A 23,909-nucleotide genomic window follows, 5' to 3' on the forward strand; every position below is an offset into this window, starting at 1 on the left:
CCTCATATTTTTCTTAGTCTTGTTTTGACACGGGTGGAAGTGATAATCGTTTAAAGTGTAAATTTAGCGATGTGTCTACATACTTGGACATTGTCCTTATTTTAAAAGTATCTTATTTTCCTATAGTGGCATACTCCCCTAAGGCAACTTTAAGGTGACATCACATATTAACAGAGGCATGTTTACAGCTGCCACTCGACGAGGAATCTAAACTCTTCTAGTTATCGATACGCCTTTGGGTCTTGATCAGTACCAGCATTTGCCTTTTGGTGTGGCAGGCGCACCAGCAAATTTTCAACGCTTTTTAGAGCAACTTAATGAATCAGTTCAAGGCTGCATCACCTATTTAAATGATGTAGTAGTGTCTGGTGCCTGTACAGATGAACATTTGCAGGACCTTTGTTCTCTGTTTTCTGTTTCACAGTCTGCAGAGTTAAAGTGCAAATTGGACACGACAGCACAAACCATTGCGCCAGCATATTGCCCGCTTCGCCACACCCCACGTCTGTCAAGGAATTACAGGCTTTTAGGCAAAACTACGTACTGCCACATTCATACCGGATGCTGCTACTGTGACCAACCACTCCGTGCGTTATTACGTAAAGATGTTCCTTTCCAGTGGTCCACGGCTTGTGACCAGGCATTCAAGTAGTTAAAATCTACGCCGCAGTTGGCCCCTTGGTTGATCACTTTTCAGCTGAGTCAACAACACCTTTGTGTTCGTGACAGATGTGTCCTCACTTTCGCCTTTGCGCCGTCCTTGCTCATAAATGTGCAGATGGTCGTGGATGCCGTATGGCGTATGCCTCTAAATCTTTAAATTCAGCGCGAAAGCGTTATTCTCAGATAGAGAGGCTTTGGCGAGCGTGTATGCGCTAAAAAAAATATTCCAGTTTTTCTACACTGATCTAAGTTTCCCTGATCACACACTACAAACCAATGGTGCCTCTTTTTAAAACTTTGGCGTCCTTGCCGGACAAAGCCTGACATCGATTACAGCGGTGGGCTCTTTTCTTGTCACGATACAATTATGAGATACATTTTCGACGTAGGGTACAACATGCAAACGCTGGCACATTATTGCGTTTGCCAATTGGTCCTGATATAGTCTGATAAAGAACAATGACTTTGTTTTCATTTAGACGTAGTAGCTCAACATGTTGTTGATGATTTTTGTATTACTAGCACTAACGTTGAGGCCATGGTAGCCACGGATCCTGTTTTAAGTGAAGTTGTTTCTCTTGCGCAACACGGCTAGCCGGAAGAACTCAATTATTTTGCATTACAAAGTTGTCTTTCTGTGTGGGATGGAGTGCCGCTGTTAGCTACAGAAGACACTGCTCCTCGAGTTGTAGTCGTGTCCGCCCTTCGGCGTGAGGTTATGCATTTATTACATGTGGACTACTGGGATGTGTCACGTACAAAAGTGTTAGCACGCGTACATGTTTTTTGACCAGATTCGTGGGGAAATAGCGCGAGTTTTTGCGGCCTTCCCACAGTGTACCACCCTTCAGGCGGCCTCCCGTGCTTAGTCACTGGGGCCGGATCGACAGTGCCTTGGGAATTAATTCATGTTGATTTTGCGGGACCTTTTTTGAATTTATACTGGCTTTTTGTAATTGGGGTCTATTCTAAATTTCCGCATGTGGTGTGTTGTCTGTCTGCTTCTGCGCCAGCAACAATTTCTACTATGTCAGAAATTTTTGAAGTGGAAAGTCTTCCGTATACGTCAGTTACTGACTGTGGACCCCAGATCATATATCAGGAATTTGAAGATTTTTGTAAAAAAGTGCTGTTCGCCACATCACACCTCCTTCTTTCTGTCCTCAATCGAACGGGAAAGGAGAACGACTAGTAAAGACATTTAAGGGGGGTAGGACGTCAAACGGGCCGACTTGGAGCAGGAGAGGCACCACAGGACATTTTAATTTCCACTGTCTATACTTTTGCCAGTAAATTCATAAAACTTTGTCAGCATGACCAGGAAGGATCCAGGATTCACACTCGTAGCAGCGTAAGTTCAAAAACATAACAAAATAATTTTTTTACATGTGAAATTTCATCATTTTTTCACTTAATATTGGCTGCATTTGTTGCTATAGGTTCACTTTCCTTCATACGTAAGAGAGACTGTTCGATGAATTTTGCACAGCATACAAACCATACCTACAGGTGTCTGAAACTCTAGAATCTATTTAATTTATGAAAAAATGAATGAGCTGTTACGTTTTAAACTTTATGTTTAGAAAAAAATCTAATTTTGTTGTTAATTATCTCAGTTTTTATCACAGTTTTGAATAGATTTGGAAAATTCTAGAGTTTCATAAACGTGTAAGTATGGTTTGTATGCTGTGCAAAATTCATCAAAGAATCTATCTTACTTTTGAAGAAAAATGTATCTATAGCAACAAATGCAGCCAACAGTAAGTGAAAAAAATGATGAAATTTCATATCTAAAAAAAAAATATTTTGTTACGTTTTTGCACTTCCACTGCTATGAGTGTGAATCCTGAATCCTTCCTGGTCATGCTGACAAAGTTTTATGAATGTATTTGTAAAAGTATAGACAGTAGAAAATAAAATGTCCTGTGGTGCCTCTCCTGCTCTAAGTCGGCCCCTTAAGATTCAGATGAAAAAAATAAGTTTTGGGTGTGTCACTGGAAGTAGCTCTTGACTGGTTCTTCAGTTCTTGCAGATAAGTCTGGCAGAGTTGTTGCACAGTCATCATCCCCAGACTCAGCTACATTTGCTGCAGCCGATATCAGGCCATACGCCAGCAAAGACATTGCAGTGCTTACGGCCTGGCACAGGTGTTCGGGCTCGCGGGTTTGGCAGCTGGCCAAAGTAGGTGCCAGCGACAGTTGAGAGTGTCTGTGGGCAACACCTTTGCGTCGTCCACGTGGCTGAGGGGCAGGTGCTGTGACACGTTGACCAGCTGCCCATCCATTAATGAACGAAGTAAGAGCATATGGACTATCAGACCAATTGTGTGATCGGATTGAAGAGTTCCTAGATAGCAGAACGCAGCATGTCATTCTCAATGGAGAGAAGTCTTCCGAAGTAAGAGTGATTTCAGGTGTGCCACGGGGGAGTGTCGTAGGACCGTTGCTATTCACGATATACATAAATGACCTTGTGGATAACATCGGAAGTTCACTGAGGCTTTTTGCGGATGATGCTGTTGTATATCGAGAGGCTGTAACAATGGAAAATTGTACTGAAATGCAGGAGGATCTGCAACGAATTGACGCATGGTGCAGGGAATGGCAATTGAATATCAATGTAGACAAGTGTAATGTGCTGCGAATAATAGAAAGAAAGATCCTTTATCATTTAGCTACAATATAGCAGGTCAGCAACTGGAAGCAGTTAATTCCATAAATTGTCTGGGAGTAGGTATTAGGAGTGATTTAAAATGGAATGACCATATAAAATTAATCGTCGGTAAAGTAGATGCCAGACTGAGATTCATTGGAAGAATCCTAAGGAAATGCAATCCGAAAGCAGAGCACGTAGGTTACAGTACACTTGTTTGCCCACTGCTTGAATATTGCTCACCAGTGTGTGATACGTACCAGATAGGGTTGATAGAAGAGGTAGAGAAGATCCAGCGGAGAGCAGCGTGCTTCGTTGCAGGATCATTTAGTAATCGTGAAAGCGTTACGGAGATGATAAACTCCAGTGGAAGACTCTGCAGGAGAGACGCTCAGTAGCTCGGTACGGGCTTTTGTAGTTTCGAAAACATACCTTGACCGAGGAGTCGAGCAGTATATTGCTCCCTCCTACATATATCTCGCGAAGAGATCATGAGGATAAAATCAGAGAGATTAGAGCCCACACAGAGGCATACTGACAAGCTTTCTTTCCACGAACAATACGAGACTGGAATAGAAGGGAGAACCGATAGAGGTACTCAAGGTGCCCTCCGCCACACACCGTCAGGTGGCTTGCGGGGTATGGATGTAGATGTAGATCTCCTACATCACGGCCAGTGCCTTCAGCTTCTCCGCCGCCGCTGATGACGTTTCCTCCTGTGCTGTGGTTGCCCCCATCGGCTGTCGGGGGCCGCAGCGGGAACCCAGATCCCACACTGTCACGGCCGATGCTGCCGTCACAGCCAGCGCCACCTGTTCCGCCGCAACCTCCTTGCCGTGGTTGGACTCGGACCTGGAAATGGACGCTCCACCAACGTCGCCTGTCCTACCATGTGGCCTCGGAAAAGCACCTGTCTGTGCTCGCGCCGCTTCCCATCCTACACACCAATGGTTGCGTGCGCATGACTCAGCAGCCAATGTCGACCACAGGAGAAATGGCCGTGAGCACAGGAAGTACCAAGGAAGAGGAATGCTGTGACTACCAGTTTTTTGTGTGTGTGTGTGTGTGTGTGTGTGTGTGTGTGTGCCGCTCCATGGTTCTTACGTGAAGTTTGTGCTTGATTTGGCCACTAGAGGCCACCCGGCCTGCTAATAGAACAGCAGTTGCGTGCGCAGCCTGCCGATTGTGCCCCCCGTTGGAATGAGTGAATACGAGGGTCACTCCAAAAGAAAAGCACACTATTTTTGTAAAAATACAGTTTTCATTCTGAATGTGTGAAAGTTTTACAGTGTTGTTTTCAAACTTAGTTCAACCTGTTCCCGTGAGTGGCGCCGTCACAGCATGTCTTCAAGATGGCTGCTACACTTGACGTTCGTCAGAAGCAACGTGCTGTCATAGAATTCCTGTGCTGTGAAAACGAGACGGTGGGAAACATCTACAAGAGGTTGAAAAAGGTGTATGGAGATGCTGCTGTCGATCGCAGTACAGTTAGTCGGTGGGCAAGGAGGTTACGTGATGAAAGCGGGCACGGCAATATTGAGGATTGTCCTCGCAGTGGCAGGCCTCGTACTGCACACACTATAGAGAATGTGCAGAGAGTTAACGAATTGGTGACTGCTGACAGACGCATGACAGGGAACGAATTGTCACGCTACGTTGGGATAGGGGAAGGAAGTGTTTGCAGAATGCCAGGTGGGTTCCCAGGATGTTGACAGTGGCTCACAAAGAAACAAAAAAACGGTATGCAGCGAACTTTTGGAACAGTATGAGAATGGTGGAGATGAATTTCTTGGAAGAATTGTGACAGGTGATGAAACATGGCTCCCTCATTTTTCACCAGAGACAAAGTGGCAATCAGTGGAGTGGCATCATGCAAATTCACCCAAGAAAAAAAATAATTCAAAACGACACCTTCTGCTGGCAAAGTTATGGCTATGATGTTTTTCGATTCCAAAAGACTCTTGCTTGTGGACATCATGCCAAGTGGAACCACCATAAATTCTGATGCATATGTGATGGCACTGAAGAAACTTCAAGCTCAACTGAGTCGTGTTCGACCACACCGGCAAAAGCAGGATGTTTTGCTGTTGCACGACAATGAACGACCATATGCCAGTCAAAACACCATGGAAGCAATCACAAAACTCGGATGGACAACAATGAAACACCCGCCTTAGTCCTGACCTGGCTCCATGTGACTATCATCTCTTTGGGAAACTGAAAGACTCTCTTCGTGGAACAAGGTTTAAAGATGATGACTCTTGTGCACGCTGCCAAACAGTGGCTTCAACAGGTTGGCCCAGAACTTTACTGTGCAGGTATACAGGTGCTGGTTCCAAGATGGAGTAAGGCAGTGATGGAAATTATGTGCAGAAATGAAAATATTGTTCCTAAAGGATGTATCTACACACTGTAAGACTTTCAAACATGTAGAATAAAAGATGAATTTTAAAAAAATAGTGTGCATTGCTTTTGGAGTTACCCTCATATAAAGGCCAGAGCCCAAGGTTTTGCCAGCCAATTCTGTATTACTAATTGAACTGTACCCTGTCTTCCATGTGTTTGTACTGTTCTAGCAATAAATTACCGTGTCCTTGGGTTAGAATATGAAGTACACTCAAACCATGAACTTACAGTATTTGTCCAGTAACACATTGTCACACACACACACACAGTGTCTGTAATAGGCAACTAATACCGTTGAATACATACTGTCACAACAACTAAGAACTGCCGAAAATATGTCAGTAGCGGCTTGTGGTGGTGGCGCTGTGGAGCTTCTGGGAGGAGTTGGCTCCAGGCTGGCCTCAAACACTCTTAATAATTCATCTGGTGGTGCCATCATTATAATATCAAACACTTATAATAGATGACACCACAAAAGCAATTTAATTCGTTTACTCATGTGTATGGGGAAACACCATGTATCACTAGTAGTTTAAAGCTTTTGTGATTTTTCAGCAATTGTTTAAGACTTTTCTATTTTGTAAAAGTTTCCTGTTACTTTATATGTGTTAGTATTGTGTGTGAAACAACATGTAAAAGTTCACAAATATGACAAAATATGTTTGTGTGTTAGTTAAAAGTTTGTTTAATTTATGATAGTTGTCAGAAATACTTTATAAAGAAAATGCTCTTTTTATTTGAGTATTGTTAACAGTGTGATTTAGACGTATCTGCCTGGTGTTTTCATCCTGTAGTTCCTCGGCTCTGTTGCTTGTCCCACATTGAATGCTCTATGCAATTTCATTGGATATAAAAATGATTTTTGGCAATAGTGATTCGCAGTATCTTGTTAATATACTCGTATAAACATTCTTTAATATTTCATGCACTGTTCACAGTTTATCAAATTACCATTATATAGCTGTCTTACAAAAATTATTCTATAATTATTAATTTGTCGTATCAAACAGTCACAATTGAAAGCCTTAGAATCTGTTATAATTTCTTACATGGGTGGTGTTCGATGCTTCTATTCGTTAGCGTTTTTGTTCTGTTGAATCATTCCCATAATATTTTCAGGGTTATTAACCTTTTCCACTACATACCAACTAAGAATCATGTTTACATAGACAAGTGAGCTTTTCTTTCTGCAGTGCTCATTTCAGCTTTCTGCTGTTTTCTTTCCTCTCTTCTGCTGTTCATTTTGTTCCTTACTATATTGGTTTTGTGTGACCGTAGATACTTTTTGAATATTTATTATTATTATTATTATTATTATTATTATTATTGTGTTCCAGCACTGCATTGTGGTGCAAGAAGTATTTGAAGATGGTTTAATATCCCAGGATGGTCGTCTGCGCCCTGGTGATCAACTCATCGAAATTAATGGGACAGACATGACAAATGCCACACATCACCAGGTAGGGATATGTACACACAATTTTTCTTTCTTTTGTAATGTCGTTTTGTTAACATTGCACTTGGTAATTTCCTATAATTTAAAGTACACACACACACACACACACACACACACACACACACACACACTCACTCACTCACTCTGAAAGAATTAACATTTATTTCTTTGACATCACGATAAGTTAATAAACTCTGGTTTTTCTGGCAATACTAAATGTAGTTTGAAATTGTCCAGTATATAACTATAATTTCTATTTGATATTTGTTTGTCTCCACTATATTTCTTTGACCCAGTTTATGTTCAGTGACAATGCTGCCACTCAACATGGTCTGTGCGGGTACTTGACGTGGCTCGGTAACAACTGGGAAACAGAACCCCATGAGTGGAAGCTGCTCAACTTGCGAATTGAACTACAGGAAGCGAAGCGTACTGACCCATTTAAATACACGCTTGGCAATTTACTCAGCACGTGGCTGGTGTGGGCGGCTAACGACCGAGCACACTACTACTCTACACATGAAGTGCAAGGAGCACTGGTGTGCACCACTTACTGCTCCTCACAAGTAAACACTTCTGTCAGTGGGTCTGTTCATGTGACATGATGCGTGCAACCTCCATGGCAGATTTCTGAAATACTGCACTGTTCTACCGATGCTAGCTTATCTGTCTCCATTGTCATGCCTGCTGGCTGGGATACTTAATCCTTCCCACCTGAAAAGGCCACTTAGAGCCAGAAATGACCAGGCTTTGGTCGTGATGTCCAGTGCAGAAGTGGCAGTGGACTGACCGCTGAAGAAGGCAACACCAACATTGCTGGCTCTGCCAGAAGGGTGGAAGAACATGTAGCCTGCAGCAAAGGCAAGTCCACTGGCGGTAGTGGGGATGAAACCACCTCTACCAACGAAGCTGCAGAGAAGGCAGAAGGAGAGGGGCAGCTCGAAATCCATGGGCTCCACCAAGGAAGACAGAATGCCTTCATCTGCAAGCTCGTTCCCCTGACATCACGCCAATACCTTCATCCACAAGCTCACACCAGATTGATCACCAGCTAGTAGTGTGACATCACACCAATCCCTTCACCCGAGTCATACCCCAATGCAAGGATGCAATGCTATGAGGGGACAACCACTTGATGGCATTACTCATCTGTGGCAAGCATGAAGACCCCCGGGACAATGTGGAGTTAAGCATTTAGAAGAAAAATGTGTGTCAAATTGGATCTGCAATAGAATAGACATGCTCTGGTCAATTCATCTGGACTGGTGAAATGATTTTCTGGAAACAGATGGATCTCCAGTTGTGGCAGTCATGACTTTTCATGCTGTCAGTGGAAAATCTGACATGTTTTGCTGCAAGGCATCATCCAACAGGAACATGAGAGCCACCTGCCAATCGAATTCTGCATTGGGCCCACTGGTAGCTGCAAGAGCACATCAGCACTGGTATGCTGGGTGGTGAAGCAGTAACAGATGTCATGAGGATAGTTACTGAGAAAGTGGACCAACGTCTGCAACCAGTGGGTGATCCTAAATGGCAGCTTGGAACGAGGGGCAATTAAGGAAACCAATGGTCTGTGGTAAGTGATGAGAGGAATCTCAGCCTGTACAGGAAGATGTGAAACTTTTAAACCTGAAAATAGTAACTAGTGCCTCCTTTTCCACCTGTGAGTAATTGTGGTGTGCAGTGGGATGTGTCTTCAGTGCATAAGTGATGAACTGTGTGATGCTGTCCTGGTTCTGATGGAACATGACAACACCAATGCCATACTGGTATGCGTCACAGGCCGGGTTTAAAGATTTACCTGGTGTAAAGGAAACCAGACAGGGAGTAGTACACAAACACTGCTTAAGACACAGAAACATCCATTGACAGTCCACAGACAAGACAAACTTGATGCCCTTCTGATGAAGCCAGTTAAGAGACTGGCAGATGTGCACAGCTTGGGAATGAACTGTGCACAATATGAAATCTTGAAAGATTGGAGCTCCTTCAAGTTCTTGGCTGCTGGTAGCTTGACAGTCACTTTGATATGGTCGGATGTATGGATGAGACCGTCTTTACTAAGCACATTACCCAAAAAATGCACCTTTAGGGGGAAAAAAACTGCACTTCTCCAGCTTGCGACAAAGGCCATTCTCCAGGAGAAGTTGAAAAACTGACTGAAGGTTCCGTAAATGCTTCTCTCGAGTAGGCCCCATGACCCAGGTGCCATCAATGTAATTAATGCAACAGGTAATGTCATGAATCAACTGCTCCAAATATCTCTGGTAAGTTCCCGGTGCAGATATGGTTTCAAGAGGTAAACGATTAAACTGGTAAATCCCACAAGGAGTGATGAGGGCCAGGAAAGTGTGAGAAACTGTGTCCAACAGCAGCTGCAGGTAAGTGTCACAGAAGTCAATGTGGGAAAACTACTGCCCCCCCCCCCCCCCCCCATATGATTCTGCAACACATTGCACACTGACTGACAGTTTAAAACTGCCGCAAATGTTCATGGTGCCATCATGCTTCTGAATCACTACCAAAGGGGTGGCCCACTGTCTCGACGATATAGAGAAATGACACCTTGATCCTGTCAACTCTGCCATTTCGGTGGGAGCGACAAAATTTCAGGATTGCCGACAGCTGAAGAGAAATATGGGCCAAGTTATTTTCTGCACAGCACAAGGGGTTTTCAAACAGCGGGCTGTAGGACTGCAGTAAGGAGTCCAAATCATGAAAAGGTTTGGATTGAGACATTAAATGCACTTTGTCAATGATCCAAAAACTAAAAACAGAAAAGGTGTCAACACCTAAGGTATTTTGCACTAATGACGAATTGACCTCTAACAGTGTAAGTTGGCGTTCCACATTCTCGTAATTTGTAGAGATGGAGAATTGCCCTCCCGAAGTAATGCAGTGTTTACTTGCAACTCTGGGCACCCCATGATGATTTATGTATCCTAACTGAGGCTGATTGACACTCCCGTGTCGACTTTAAATTTGACTGGCCACCCATCCAGAATCAACACCAGCAAAATACACTGGCACGACATGCATGGGGCATCAGAGACAGCGCCAGAGTCCAGGGAAAACATTGGGGCATGCAACGACTGACTTGCAGCTCTCTGAGTGTCATAAACAATTGCCAAATGTCCTATTTGACGGAATACCCCACACATTGGTCTGCACGTGTGGCCAGTCTGTCGAACATGCAACAAACGACAATCTTGAAAGGACCACTGGCTCAGTTAAACTGCAACTGTGCCACATCCATGTGGGTCTGATGGTCAAAATACTGCATAAACGGCTGAAAAGTTCCTCAAAGAGAAGTTTCCCACGCTCAGTGGAGGGCTTCAAATTTTGGACAACTTCCTATAAACCCTCACTACTGGATGATGACAACACCAAGGCAGTCTTTTCAGCCCTATTGACGATATGCCTTACCCAAGAGTGCAGCAAGAATCGGCGTAGATAATTCACCCACCTTTCTGTAGCCACATCAGAACCAGCAAATGACGTCAGGGGCAGAGAAGAAAAGTGCCCTGCGAGTGGGTGGCTGCAGCTCCTTCTGCTGTTCCTTCTGTAGGCACAAATGTTCCTGTGAGTGTTGCAGAAATGCTGTGTCAGTTGTAGGCCAAAGTGAATACTATGAAAATGGGGAAAGGAAAAAGAACAGGGATATTACACCTGTAAGAACGCCCTTTGTCACCACTTTACAAAATGCTGAAGTTATGACACCGTTGCTACTCAACATATTCTTCACAGGTACTTTGCAGTCTGATGGTGACTCCGTAACAACTGGGGAACAGAACCCCACGAGTGGAACGAATTCGCCATGCAAATTGAACCACGGGAAACTGAGTGTCCGAACCCACATAGATATGCACGTTACAATTTACATGGTTGGTGTGGGCGGCTTATGACAGTACACGCCAACTCTCGGCATGAAGCGCAAGGCTAGGTTCGTGGCAGTTTAACTCTGCAGGAACACTGGTGTACGCTGCTTACTGCTGCTGGCAAGTAAATGCTTCTGTCAGCGGGTCCATAGGATGCGATGCATGTGATCTCCGTGGCAGGTTTCTGAACTATGCTGTTCTACCAACGCCAGCTCAGCTGCCTGGCAGGGATTCTAAAGTTAACAAAAAGTCTAGAAATGCATAACCCACAACAATACACAAAAAACAATTGCTGAACCACCCACTACACCAAAGACAAAAACAACCTTTTTAAGGTAGATCATAAACCAGCAAGAAGTAGGCCAACGTTTTTATCTGGCGACAGTAAGCCTTAGTCTTGTCAGAGATGAGAATGATGTAGATGTCTGTATGAGAAAGACAAAAAATTCCCCAGTTCATCCTCCATCTGCTGCAGGACCCCTCCTCCACCCCCCGCCCTACCCTCACTCCTCGCCCCTCCCCCACCTGTGTGGAAAATTAAATTTATCTTTGAACGTTTTTGACAGAACAGTAGTTATACATTAGTGGAATGTGCTTTCAGGAGGACTTGATCTCTTCGTACAGGTAAGACTTAAAAGAATGTATACTGGAGATAAATTTCAATGTGGCTGGTGCTCCTATGCCACAGGTTTACACCTTCCGAGGAGGTGAAATTGTTGCTGAAAGGATGTGATGTAGGTCAGTGGTGTTTGTTAGCAAACTGCATCAGTCCTTGCCTATGGCTTTAAGCACTCTGCTACCATAGTTTGTCATTACAATACATACTGTGTCATACTCTGAATACCTGATACCAAGTGGCCCTGTTAATAGACAGTCTTGAGTCATACCCACTAAGGGAGGTGGTGCCAACCTCTGATAAGGTCATGGCCAGTTATTTCCCCCATTCTCCTCCGTCTATGGTTTTACTTTATCTCCAATGACCCAGCTGACAGTGAGGCATAGACTTTTCATTTCAGATCCATGTGGCAGGTAGAGCATTTCTAAAAAAGGCACCAAAAAAGTGGTGCTCAATGGGGGCAAACTGGACACTGTCCAAAGTATCAGAATTTGAACACCGAGGCAGTGTACAAGACTGGATGGCTTACATCACAAATGTGCACTGTTGATGTATACATTCTTAAAATCTCCAATGAACTTAAGAGGCAGTCCTTCCTCGGTAGAATGAGGAAAGCTTCCATGTGATTATAATCAGAATTGGTAGGCAGCACAATGAAACTTTTTAGGGGTACCTACTGCTGAGAACCTCACAACTAGTCAGGCTGCCGGCCTCGGTGGCCATGCGGTTCTAGGCGCTGCAGTCCGGAACCGCGAGACTGCTACGGTCGCAGGTTTCAGAGCCATTTTTGAACCAGTCAGGCTGTTAGGCAATGAGCATGGTAGGACGAGACAAGATCAGAGCAAAATCCCCAGCTTTCTTGTAAACCATTCTAAAAGATCAAGCATTATGTGGAGAAATTTGAGGATGTTTTCAGTGAAAGATGATGGGCTTTCTGTAACTGTTGTTTTGAATTGTGGAAATTTCCTTGTGATGTTAAACAGACAGTGGTGTTCTGTGCTGCCAGCCAGAGAGCTCACAGGTCGGGGACCACTGACGTTTCATTTCAGTCAATGAGATCTGCAATAACCTCTTGTCAGTATAAATAACTGATTGTGAATTTTGTGCTGTTCATGATCAGCACACGATAATTATAACAGTCACTATATCATGTTGTTAGTTTTGAGAACAGAAGATAGGAAATCTTTGGAGAGATTTGTGACCGTGATGCAATTACATGTAATTTTTTTTCTATCGAGGTTGCACCTTTTTTTCTTTTGTAGATGTTGTTAGTCATCAATAAGCCTTAGAATGTCAAAGACATTCTCTTCAATCTTTATAATATGATATAGGTGGCAGAATATTACTTTAGGCTTAACTTGAAACACCATCTTGTCAGCTACAATAGCTATGGTAGATGTTGTATCGTGCTACTAGTACATGTGAGTGTGAATGTGCTGAGTGTAGTGCAGCCTCGTGTGTGTACTTGAATCAACTGCCGGTTGTATCAGCGCAGACCGGCCACGGCCGCCTGTAGGAAGCTTGCACACACAGTCTCCACTGTTCTGTCTGCCGGTGACACACGCGGAGCAGTGCTTACTCATCCTCACTATGTTCTTTTAGTATGTACTGCTGACATCAGTTTTTCTGTGTATCATTTATATTGCATCTTCTGTATGATTCTTTTGTCTTGTTACATGTGGACTCCCGAGAGGCTTATTTCCGTTATTGTTCAGAGGTTTATGAATAAAGCAATATCTGTGTTACTTGGATCGGTTTTGTGTATAACTTGGTTATTACATGATTGGCAATGAGTTTGGAATCATTTCCTTACGTGCAGTCTTTAAGTATGGTTTCATCAGGTTTAGTCATTATAGACACTGTGCTACTGTCCCTGATTGAACAGCTTACTTTGGCAGTGACCACTTTGTCGGCTTCCATCAACAGAGGGGTACTGTTCCACTGGTCTGTCCACCAACTTTTCCTCCATATGATGATCCATCCGAGGATCAGAAAGCTTAGAAAAAAAGACTCAAACAGCATTTTTTCAGCTTGGGATGAGACAACTCAAATTTCTGCTAAGCCTTATTCCTCTCGTGGATTCCACCTAAGGTGTATCAATCACTGTGTCAGCCTGCCCCTTTATAAGAACTGGCAGATCTTACTTTTGATCCCACATGTAGCTTATTGTCCAACTACCATCACAAACGAACACACATCATAGCAGCGTGAGTTGAATTCTACTGATGCCGCAAGAAATCAAACTAGACATGCAAGGCCTGGGCAGCCAAACTTCAGGGCCTTTGCCGTAAGTGTCAAATCGTTACTGATGCCCATAATGACTCTTATGCAGACTGTATAGCACGCGACACAGTTATCTGTTTAGCTCCAGACAAGGAAGTGTGCCACAAGGCTTTACTCTGTGAAAAAACCTCGTCGGCAAAAGTTTTGCAAATAGCATGATCTTTTGAAGTTCCTCAGCAGTGGGTGACCAAATTGAAGTGTGGGGCAATGTGTCATTAGTGTCACAATATGTGCTCTGTAGGACTAGCACTTGTGTGAAAGAAAAAATGTTTTGCTATGTTTTGATAATGGGTATTGTACATTTTATTTAATGCTGCAAAATATGATAAATTCAGATAAACATTGGGTCAAGAAATACAGTGTTATAAGAAAGGTACAGGTATGTATACTAACGAGGAGTATAATTGTGAAATCTGTTTTGCTGATTCACTCTCTGTCTGTCTCAGTCTATGAATTCGTTAGACTCTGCTGCCCATATGGCTTTGCTATGAACATATTCCTGTTAAGAGAGAGAAATCATCAAGAGATGGGATCCTGTTACAAGCATCAACAATCTATCAATATTTATGGTGCCCATAAATCACAAACATTCTGGTTTTGTGTGCTGTACTAAGTGTAACAAAAATTTCTAAACATTTTCAGGCATGCCAGGCTCTAAGGAAATTATGTCCTGTCCTACGCCTCGGTGTCTACCGTGAAAGAATTGAAAGTTATGCCGCCCGCTCTTCATCTCATTATGTAGAAGGTTTGTGTTAGTAATTGTTAACTGATTAAAAGATAAATATTTGCTAAGAATCAGTAACAATTCCACAAGTATATGTGTTTGTTCATATATTGCTTTTAGATTAATGAGTCTCCAGTATTCTGTAGTTTACAGGGTTTTCTGTTGGTATGATTGTGCATCCTTGTAGTGGTGGGAAGTGACCAACATCACAAATACATACTCACAAATTGCTTGTCTTCATTGTCCCTGTCACCAGTAATAATCCTCACCAAGCCACAGAGTACTGATATTACAGCATAGAAACAATACCAGTACACACATCATCTGCATGTTGGCATTCAAACAATTTTTATACTCGGTGTCTGCAGTGGTGAAGACAGTAATTTTATAATTGGCTTGGACTTCATTTAATCAGATGACAGCTGATGCCTTTACTGAATTACACACTGAAAGATTTGAAGGTTGTTAAATCCACAAAGAGACAACTATTTACAATAAAACTGGTTATATGCACAGTACCAGTTTCTGAATTGAAAAGATTAGTGTGTCATTACAGGAACACTATTTGGATATTACTTTGTGTTCTGAAATTGCCAGTACCCAGCTAGCTCTCTCTCTCTCTCTCTCTCTCTCTCTCTCTCTCTCTCTCTCTCTCTCTCTCTCTCTCTCTCTCTCTCTCTCTCTGTGTGTGTGTGTGTGTGTGTGTGTGTGTGTGTGTGTGTGTGTGTCCAACTAGATTAACTACAGATTCAGAAGATAATTGTATCTTCCAATGTGCCATCCACAGAGATCCTACAGTTTCTAACACACAATTCAACAGAACCTGATGTTTTAATTTCACAGAATAGGCATATGATTAATGAAACTGGACAATTCAAACTTCTAAGTGTTCAGATAGGTAGTAAACTCTCATTGAAAGCCACGTTCAGGATCTCGTTCAAAGACTTAATGCTGACATGTTTAGTGTTCTAACGGTATCTGAAGTAAGTGATAGGTCTACACAAAAAGTAGTCTACTTTGCTTATTTTCATTCATTTATGATGTATGGTATTATATTTTGGGGTAACTCTTCCCATTCTCAAAGGATATTTTTGGCTCAGAAGTGGATGGTCCAGGAAATAAGTGGTGTAAGTTCGTGAACCTCTTACCAGCCCCTGTTCATTAGTCTGGGGATTCTGACATTGGCCTCTCAGTATATATATTCTTTAATGTCATTTCTTGTTAACAATATCAGCTTATTCCCAAGAATTAGCAGCTTTCACTCAGTTAATTCTAGGCAGAAATCTAATCTACATTTGGATTGCATTTCCTTGACACTTGTGCAAAAAAGTATGCAGTATAATGCTGCATCCATTTTCAATAAGCTACCACAAGAACTCAAAGATCTTAGCTGTAATCCATGAGCTTTCAAATTGAAACTGAAGAGTTTCATCACAGATCAGTTCTTCTATTCTGTTGACGAGTTCCTTGAAAAATTAAGCTGATTTCTGTGTTATATTACTGATTGCATTTACATAAATTTCTGGATTGTCCTTTTTGGGTTCATAAACATTTTATTTTATCTGTTATTACTTTTACATTGTAATTTCATGTACTGATATGTTCCTTGACCTTGGAGATTTGCTCCTCAATTTGGTCCTACAGAATTAGACGAGTTAAAACAAAAAAAATCATGTCGGACTAATTGTGTGTGGCGTAGTGCAGCTGCTTGACATGGCATGCACTTGACAAGTTGGCAGAAGTCCCCTGCAGAAATATTGAGCCGTGGTGCTTGTGTGGTGCTTGGTGGTTGCGAAAGTGTTGCCAATGCAGAATTTTGTTCACAAACCGACCTCTCTATTATGTCCCTTAAATTTTCAATGGTATTCGTATCAGGTGAGCTGGGTGGCCAGAATTGTCACTTGAATTGTCCAGAATGTTCTTCAAACCAATCACAAACAATTGTAACCTGGTGACATGGCACATTATCATCCATAAAAATTCTGTCATTGTTTGGCAACATGAAGTTCATGAATGGCTGCTAATAGTCTCAGAGTAGCCAAAAATAACCATTTTCAGTCAATGATTGGTTCAGTTGGACCAGATGACCCACTCCATTCCATGTAAACACAGCCCAGACCATTATGGAGCCACCACCAGCTTGCACAGTGCCTTGTAAACAACTTGGATCCATTGATTTCTGGTGTCTGCACCACACTCAAACTCCATCATGAGCTCTTGCATACTGAAATGAGGACTCATCTGACCAGGCCACAACTTTCCAGTAACCTAGGGTCCAACCAATATTGTCACGAGCCAAGGAGAGGTGCTGCGGGCGATGTGCTGTTAGCAAAGGCACCTGCATTGGTCATCCACTGCCATAGCCCCGTAACACCGAATTTCACCACACTGTCCTAACACACACATTCATCGTGCATCCCACTGTGATTTCTATGGTTATTTCATGCAGTGTTGCTTGTCTGTTAGCACATTCAACTCTACGCAATTGCCACTGCTCTCGGTCATTAAGTGAAGTCAGTGACTACTGCATTGTCCATGGTGAGAGTTAATGCCTGAAATTTGCTATTCTCGGCTCACTCTTGGCACTTTAGATCTCGGAATATTGAATTGCCTAATGATTTCCAAAATGGGATATCCAATGCTTTTAGCTCCAACTACTATTCCACATTTAAAGTCTTTTAATTCCCATCGTGCAGCCGTAATCACGTCAGAAACTTCGTCACATGAGAGCAAATGACAGCTCCACCAGTGCGCTACCCTTTTTTACCATGTGTACATGATACTACTGCCATATGTATATGTGCATGTCACTATCACATGACTTTAGTCACCTGATTGTATAAACAGATGTCTTGTCCATAAATGAAAAAATGTTTTGTTTGAAGGAATTGGAGAGAGTTATGCATGTGTTCATTCTGACTTGGATATCAAGCTTTTTATTGCTCCGCTAAGTTTCGTTTGTTTGAGACTTGGAAGATTCATATACAGCAACAAAAAAGTTTGGTACTGAACAAAATAATGAGTCTGGCAAAGACACACTGTGAATATACAAAAACTGTAATATTCATCCTGTCAGTACATAACTGTAGACCTGTTACACACTTCTAGAAGTGAGCAGATAACCATCACTTGTCTTGGATGTAATAAGGTATTTGTGCCACCTATAAATTTAGTCATTGGGGCATGACACATCTCGCAGCTGACTATCTGATTTATATCAAAAATATAATACTGTTTTTACTGCTGAGAAAGTGGTTTCAAAACACATAGATAAAGGTATTATTTATGATGTAAACAGAAGTACTTAATTCCTATTACACATTCTTTTGTTATTTTCTAAATGTTTCATTATTCAATATTAATAATAATAATAATAATAATAATAATGCAGTTATTATTATTGCAAATATGATTTTAACATAAATTCCAAGAAAGTTATTTAAAAATGACAGTCTCCCAAATATTTTTGAACTAATGTCATTAGAGTTCAGATGTGATACACATGTACTTCACTTTTATGCAAAAATACATGTGTTCTAAATGTGATTTAAGTTTTAAATATAGATGTAAAAACAAGTATGTGAAGCTTTGTTGGATTGAGTTGTATGTATCATTGACCAGTTTTATTACAGGTTCATAGCTAATCTATACCAACAAGCTATAGTGAAAAACTTCCTTTTTACTCTTTTCTTTCACTGTTTGTTTTTCACATTGGCCTTGTACATGCAAGCAAATTTCAGACATAACATTGCATAGGACTGTGATACACATATCCTTTTTTCATGATAATTTACAAAATTTCCATTTTGCTGTACATGTTAATCAAGCTTCAACACTGTTTCCCCCACAGAGTTCAGAGTTGTATGTTTCCAAATAAAAATATTAATTTTTGTTGACATAAATACCATTTCTTATTTGTGTCTTATAGCTTTCATTGAACAACTTTTTCTAATGAGATTTACCTGTTCAGAATATGAGACTGTGGGATGTAACCATAAAGTTTATTTTTTGTTTTATTTACTGTTGTAGAGGTTCACACTGTAACACTTGAACATCAGCCAAATCAGCAGCTTGGTGTTCGCCTGAGTGGTTGGTGGATGGAACCAGGTATTTTTATAATGGAAATCATGCAGGGCAGTCCTGCTGCGCAAAGTGGACACCTAGAACCTTATGATCGCATTCTGTCTGTCAATGGCAAAGACTTGGCAAGCTGTTGGCTTGATCAGGCTTCAAAGCTAATTCAGGTGATGATTAATCTGTTATTGTATATATTACAACTTAATTTTGTAGTTATATGTTCAGGATCACAGTGCTGCATTGAATGAATATTTTGATTAATTTGTATCAGTATAAACAGTTTACTCACACATGCAGAAAGTGATACATAAGAGCCACCAGTTACTTGTCATGGGTTTGTTTGGTGAACAGACCTTCATGTTGAAACTGGTAGGGTTTATTCAGGTCTCAGAATTGATATTCACTGTCAAAAACATATTTCAAAATTAGCCACTAAAATAACAATCATATTATCACTATTTTTGGTGATTTATGGCTGATCTTACCTTTTGTAATTGATTGTTCATTGATAACTGTTACAACAAATATAGTGTGTGTCAGGGGGGTTAGCTCTGAGAAGGAATGTGCATCCAAAAGACAAAATAATGATCATCCTTCACCTTTGCCTGTCTTCTGCTCAGCACCTATTCTGTTTGCTTGAGTAGTGGTTTATTCTCAAATTCACATCGTTAGAGCATGCACAGAGGCATTATGATGTAGCTCCTATCTGATATTTCTTTTGTAAAAGGGGATGCAAGAGGGACATGATAGAATGGCTTGAAAAGGTCGCAGTACTTTAGAATGCTAAGAGTTTTTCAGTGATGAAAGTAGCGGAATATGCTTGTAGTGATGAATTTTTTGTGATCTGGAAATTTCACAGATAATAATTCCAAGCACATGGTTGTTGCAAAATATGAATCCTGTGTGTATCCTGGATATCTACAATTATTCACAAGACACTCTGTGGAACTTTTAGTTCTGGCTGAAGGAGGCTCCGTGATGTAGTTGGATATTTAAATTGATCTCTTGATTGAAGTTGCAGCTGATTTCAATCAACATGCCCACAATACAACCAAAGCTCCACATTTGGGCCTGACTGCCATGTTACGCTCTGCCAGTAGCATTATTTGGGTGTGGTTTGGAGGGGCATGGGGTCAGCACACATAGCACTCATGTTGTTGTTGTTGTTGGCTTTCTTGACCTTGTAGCTGCTATTTCTCAATCAAGTAGCTCCTCAGGACGCCTCATTAGGCTGAGTGCACCCCATTCCAGTTCTCCCACCAAGGAAACAACCCTGGCAGTACTAGGAGTCGAATCTGCGTCCTCTTGGCAGCCCCACACATTGACCACAACATGCCTACACTGATACGTTAAACCGTAACATGAATTACATTATATATTTGTGAGGATACCCATCCTCTCCTCTGTGTCTGTCATGTTGAAAATTGATTTATTCATCAACATAAAACTGATACGACATGCTACTTGAACATTCTGGGTTGTTCAAAAGATTTGACTATAAATGTGAATATCTGGACCCACCAGAAACTGTATGTCAGTTGTCATGGTCATTACTGTTGCGTATAATGAAAGAGGGAGGTAAAAATTAAGGGAAAGTTGCTAAAGAGAGTTGGAATTTAAAGATAATGCATAAACCAGCATCAGTTATGTGGTACAGGAAGAAAAGAATAGTGAAAAATAAAAACAGATGATGGGAAAAAACAGCAAGTTGAAAGAGTAATACAGATTAGATGTAGTAAACCTCTAAATTTTCCAAACAGACAAGACGCTCTTTGGCCTTATTACTCAATCCTCCTGACTCTAACCTGAAAAAGATATCCCTCCAACACCACTGAACCATTAACCACAGGCATCTTGCTTTTGTGATGGTGCACCTTCACCCCCCACCCCCCCTTTACCTCCTCTGAAAAAAATACATCTTCATTTTGTGCAATAAGCTCAGCTACTCAGCTAACCTGTCTGTCCCTCTGTTATTCAGGTATAGGCCATGTCTGTTATATCCCCTCCATCCAATTGTAGCAACAAACACTGTACTCATGTGAGATTTCATTTCAGCCAGCAACAGCCTGCTCAACTACATATTCACATGGCTCACAGCAGTATTGATCCATCCGTGACACTCATACTGCTGTTATTTCTGTCTTTAGCCAGGCTCCAACTACTATGATCACCTAATCCTTTTTGTCAAAATCCTTACACAACTTACTTACGTCCTGTCACCTAGTGGAGACTAGCACTTGGCTTCACAATACTTGCAATTTGGTATATTTTTCCTAATTTGTCCTGTACTCACGCCCCTGCCAGGACTAGAATCTTTCAGCAAGATTTTTTCTTTCCAAACTCTCTTATAATCTACACTTAGTTTCTTCACTAAAAGTCTGCTATGCTCTACTGTGACCTACAGCTGCACCTCCTCCTTCAGGTAACAATTCAAACTTGTTGGATACTGGAAGCTCAAATGTAGCTTTGCGCATTACTTTTTAAGTTTACCCAGTTCCTCCCTTCAACATACACAGTTCAAATTTTGCATTTAAGAGGTTTGACCTTGCATTTTTGTAAGTGTGAATTAATTCAGTCTGTAGTGCAATAGTTGCTCACTGAAAATCCAGGTAAATAGCTCATTAATGTGTCTGTTAGTGACACTTCAGCAGGGTAGCAAGTTACATATCTAGGATTGTCTGCTTTTATAATTCATTTTTTCAGTTATTTCTACTAGGATGGCTAGGATGTGTGCATACTGTGTGCTGATGCAGGAGGAACTGACCACAGTTCATGAACAGCAGAATGTGCTTTTGACTATGGTCAGTCACCTTCAGGCTGCCGCCTTGGGGTGTAGTGGTAGTGGAGAATCTGATGCATCACATGGGACACCTCAGGTGTTGCTTATTTTGCCCACGGACTCTGCTTCTGAGGCATCTCCTAGTGCACCTGATGTGGTGGATCTGCCCTCACAGCAGGGCGAGTGGCATGTGGCAACGCGTTTGTGTTACTCGAGGCAGAGGGCCAAAGTGGAGACTGGTCACCTGGTCTCGCCTGTTCACCCTGTGAGCGGACAGGTGGCTGCTCCTTCGGCGGGGTCCGAAGAGGCACATGGGGGCGGGCGGGAGGGGGGTTTGCTAGTTAGTGGGAGCTCCAACGTTAGGCACATTATGGAGCTACTTTGGCAGATAGTGTTCAGTCAGGGCTGGAAGGAAAGCCAGGGTTGACTCGGTATGCCTGTTGGGGCGGGGGGGTCATCTGAGATTTGGAGGCGGCCTTACCTGTGGCACTCGAGCATGCATGGTGTAGTCGTCTGCATGTTATGGCTCACGTCAACACCAATGACGGATGCCACATGGGTTCTGAGGCAATCCTCAGTTCATACAGGTGGCTGGTGGAGGTGATGAAGACTACTGGCCTCACACAGGGTGCAAGCAGAGCTCACAATTTGCGGCATTGTTCCCAGAGTTAATCGGGGTGCTTAGGTTTGGAGCCATGTGGAGGGTATCAACCAAAGGCTTCGTCAACTCTGTGATGGTCTTGTCTGTAGATTTCTAGACCTGCATTCTTGTGTGGGGATTTGTAGGACCCCCCTTGATAGGTCAGGGATGCGTTACACAAAGGAAGCAGCTAATCACGTAGGAAAGTACTCGTGGAGTGCCCATGAGGAAATTTAGGCTAGGCTGTAGTTTGAGGTGCTCTGATGAACATTCGCCAGTTGATATCCAGCAAGGGAAGTCAAACAGCATTCAGAATAAACCCACTTCGACTGCCAGAGTTTTATTAGTAAACTGTCAAAGTATTTATAGTAAAGTTCCCAAATTTACTGCCCTCCAGGAAAGTTCTCAGCTCAAATTATTCTGAGAACTGGCTGAAACCTGAAGTGGAAAGCTCTGAGATATTTAATGAGTCATAGAATGTATATTGGAAAGACAGATTAGAGGCCATAGGAAGGGGAGTGCTCATTGCAACTGACAGAAATGTACTCTCTATTGGGGTCAAAGTTGAGTGTGACAGCGAAGTCATCTGGTCACGTATAATGGGTGTAGGTGCAACCAAATTAATTGCTGGATGTTTTTACTGGGCACCCGATTCTTTTGTGACAGTTCTAGAATCATTCAAAGTCTACAGCCAGTAGCATGTAAGTACCCAAAGCATCCAATAGAGGGGGGTACAGACAGACAGGCAGACAGACAATCAATCTTGTGAAATACTTTTGAACACATTTTGTGAAAATTGGCTTGAGCAGCTAGCTCGGCAGCCCACACATAGTGGAAATATCTTAGACCTTGAAGCTACAAGTAGGCCGGACCTTATCAAAAATTTCAGTATAGAAATGACAAGTGATCATGATGTCATTATAACAACTATGATTATAAAAGTTAATAAATCAGTCAAGATGGCTAGGAGAGTGTTTCTGCTAGACAGTGAATTGGTGTTACTTAGTTCCAGAAAGATGGGTTTAGAGGAATTATGTTCAAAGTTTAAGCAGATTGTAAATTGTGATCTGGAGAGTTTTGTGCCTAGTAAGTGGATAAAGGATGGAAGAGATCCACCATGGTTTAGTAACGAAATTCAGCGGATGCTGAGTAAGTAAAAGCTGTTGCACTCTCAGTTCAAAAGGGAACACACAAATGACAACAAGTGAAGGTTGGAAGAGATTCGTGCATCTGTCAAAAAATCTGTGCGTGAAGCGTATGACAACTACCACTGTCACACCTTAGCAAAAGATATGCCAGAGAACCCAAGAAAATTGTGGTTGTATGTAAAATCACTAACAGGGTCTAAGGCTTTGATTCAGACTTTTGTTGACCAGTTTGGTGTGGCAGTTGAAGATAGAACAACGAAAGCCAAAGTTTTAAATTTCACATTAAAGAAATCGTTCACTCAGGAGCATCATACAAACGTACCATCATTTGACCATTGAACAGACTCCCATATGGATGACATAGTAATAAGCATCTCTTGCATACAGAAACAACTGAAAGATTTGAAACCAAATAAATCACCAGGTCCGGATGGAGTCCCGGTTCAATTTTACAAAGAGTACTCCACAGCATTGGTCCCCTACCTAGCCTTCATTTATCATGAATATCTTGCTCAGCAGAGTCTCAAGCAACTGGAAAAAATGCAGGTCACTTCAGTATACAAGAAGGGTAAAAGAACGGACCT

At 42.0% G+C, this 23,909-nt stretch overlaps 1 protein-coding gene across 6 annotated transcripts in view; it reads left to right on the top strand.

Moving 5' to 3' along the window:
* Positions 1-23,909, top strand: part of LOC124554953 (ligand of Numb protein X 2-like) — a 535,718-nt gene that overhangs the window by 481,643 nt on the left and 30,166 nt on the right. For all 6 annotated transcript variants that reach the window (XM_047128655.1, XM_047128654.1, XM_047128657.1 and 3 more), the window contains 3 exons: positions 7,059-7,181; positions 14,600-14,702; positions 18,711-18,925. In XM_047128655.1, the coding sequence (XP_046984611.1) occupies positions 7,059-7,181; positions 14,600-14,702; positions 18,711-18,925 (441 nt within the window). The remainder of the gene's footprint in view (positions 1-7,058; positions 7,182-14,599; positions 14,703-18,710; positions 18,926-23,909) is intronic.

Source organism: Schistocerca americana, chromosome X (assembly GCF_021461395.2).
Source record: "Schistocerca americana isolate TAMUIC-IGC-003095 chromosome X, iqSchAmer2.1, whole genome shotgun sequence".
Taxonomy (NCBI): domain Eukaryota; kingdom Metazoa; phylum Arthropoda; class Insecta; order Orthoptera; family Acrididae; genus Schistocerca; species Schistocerca americana.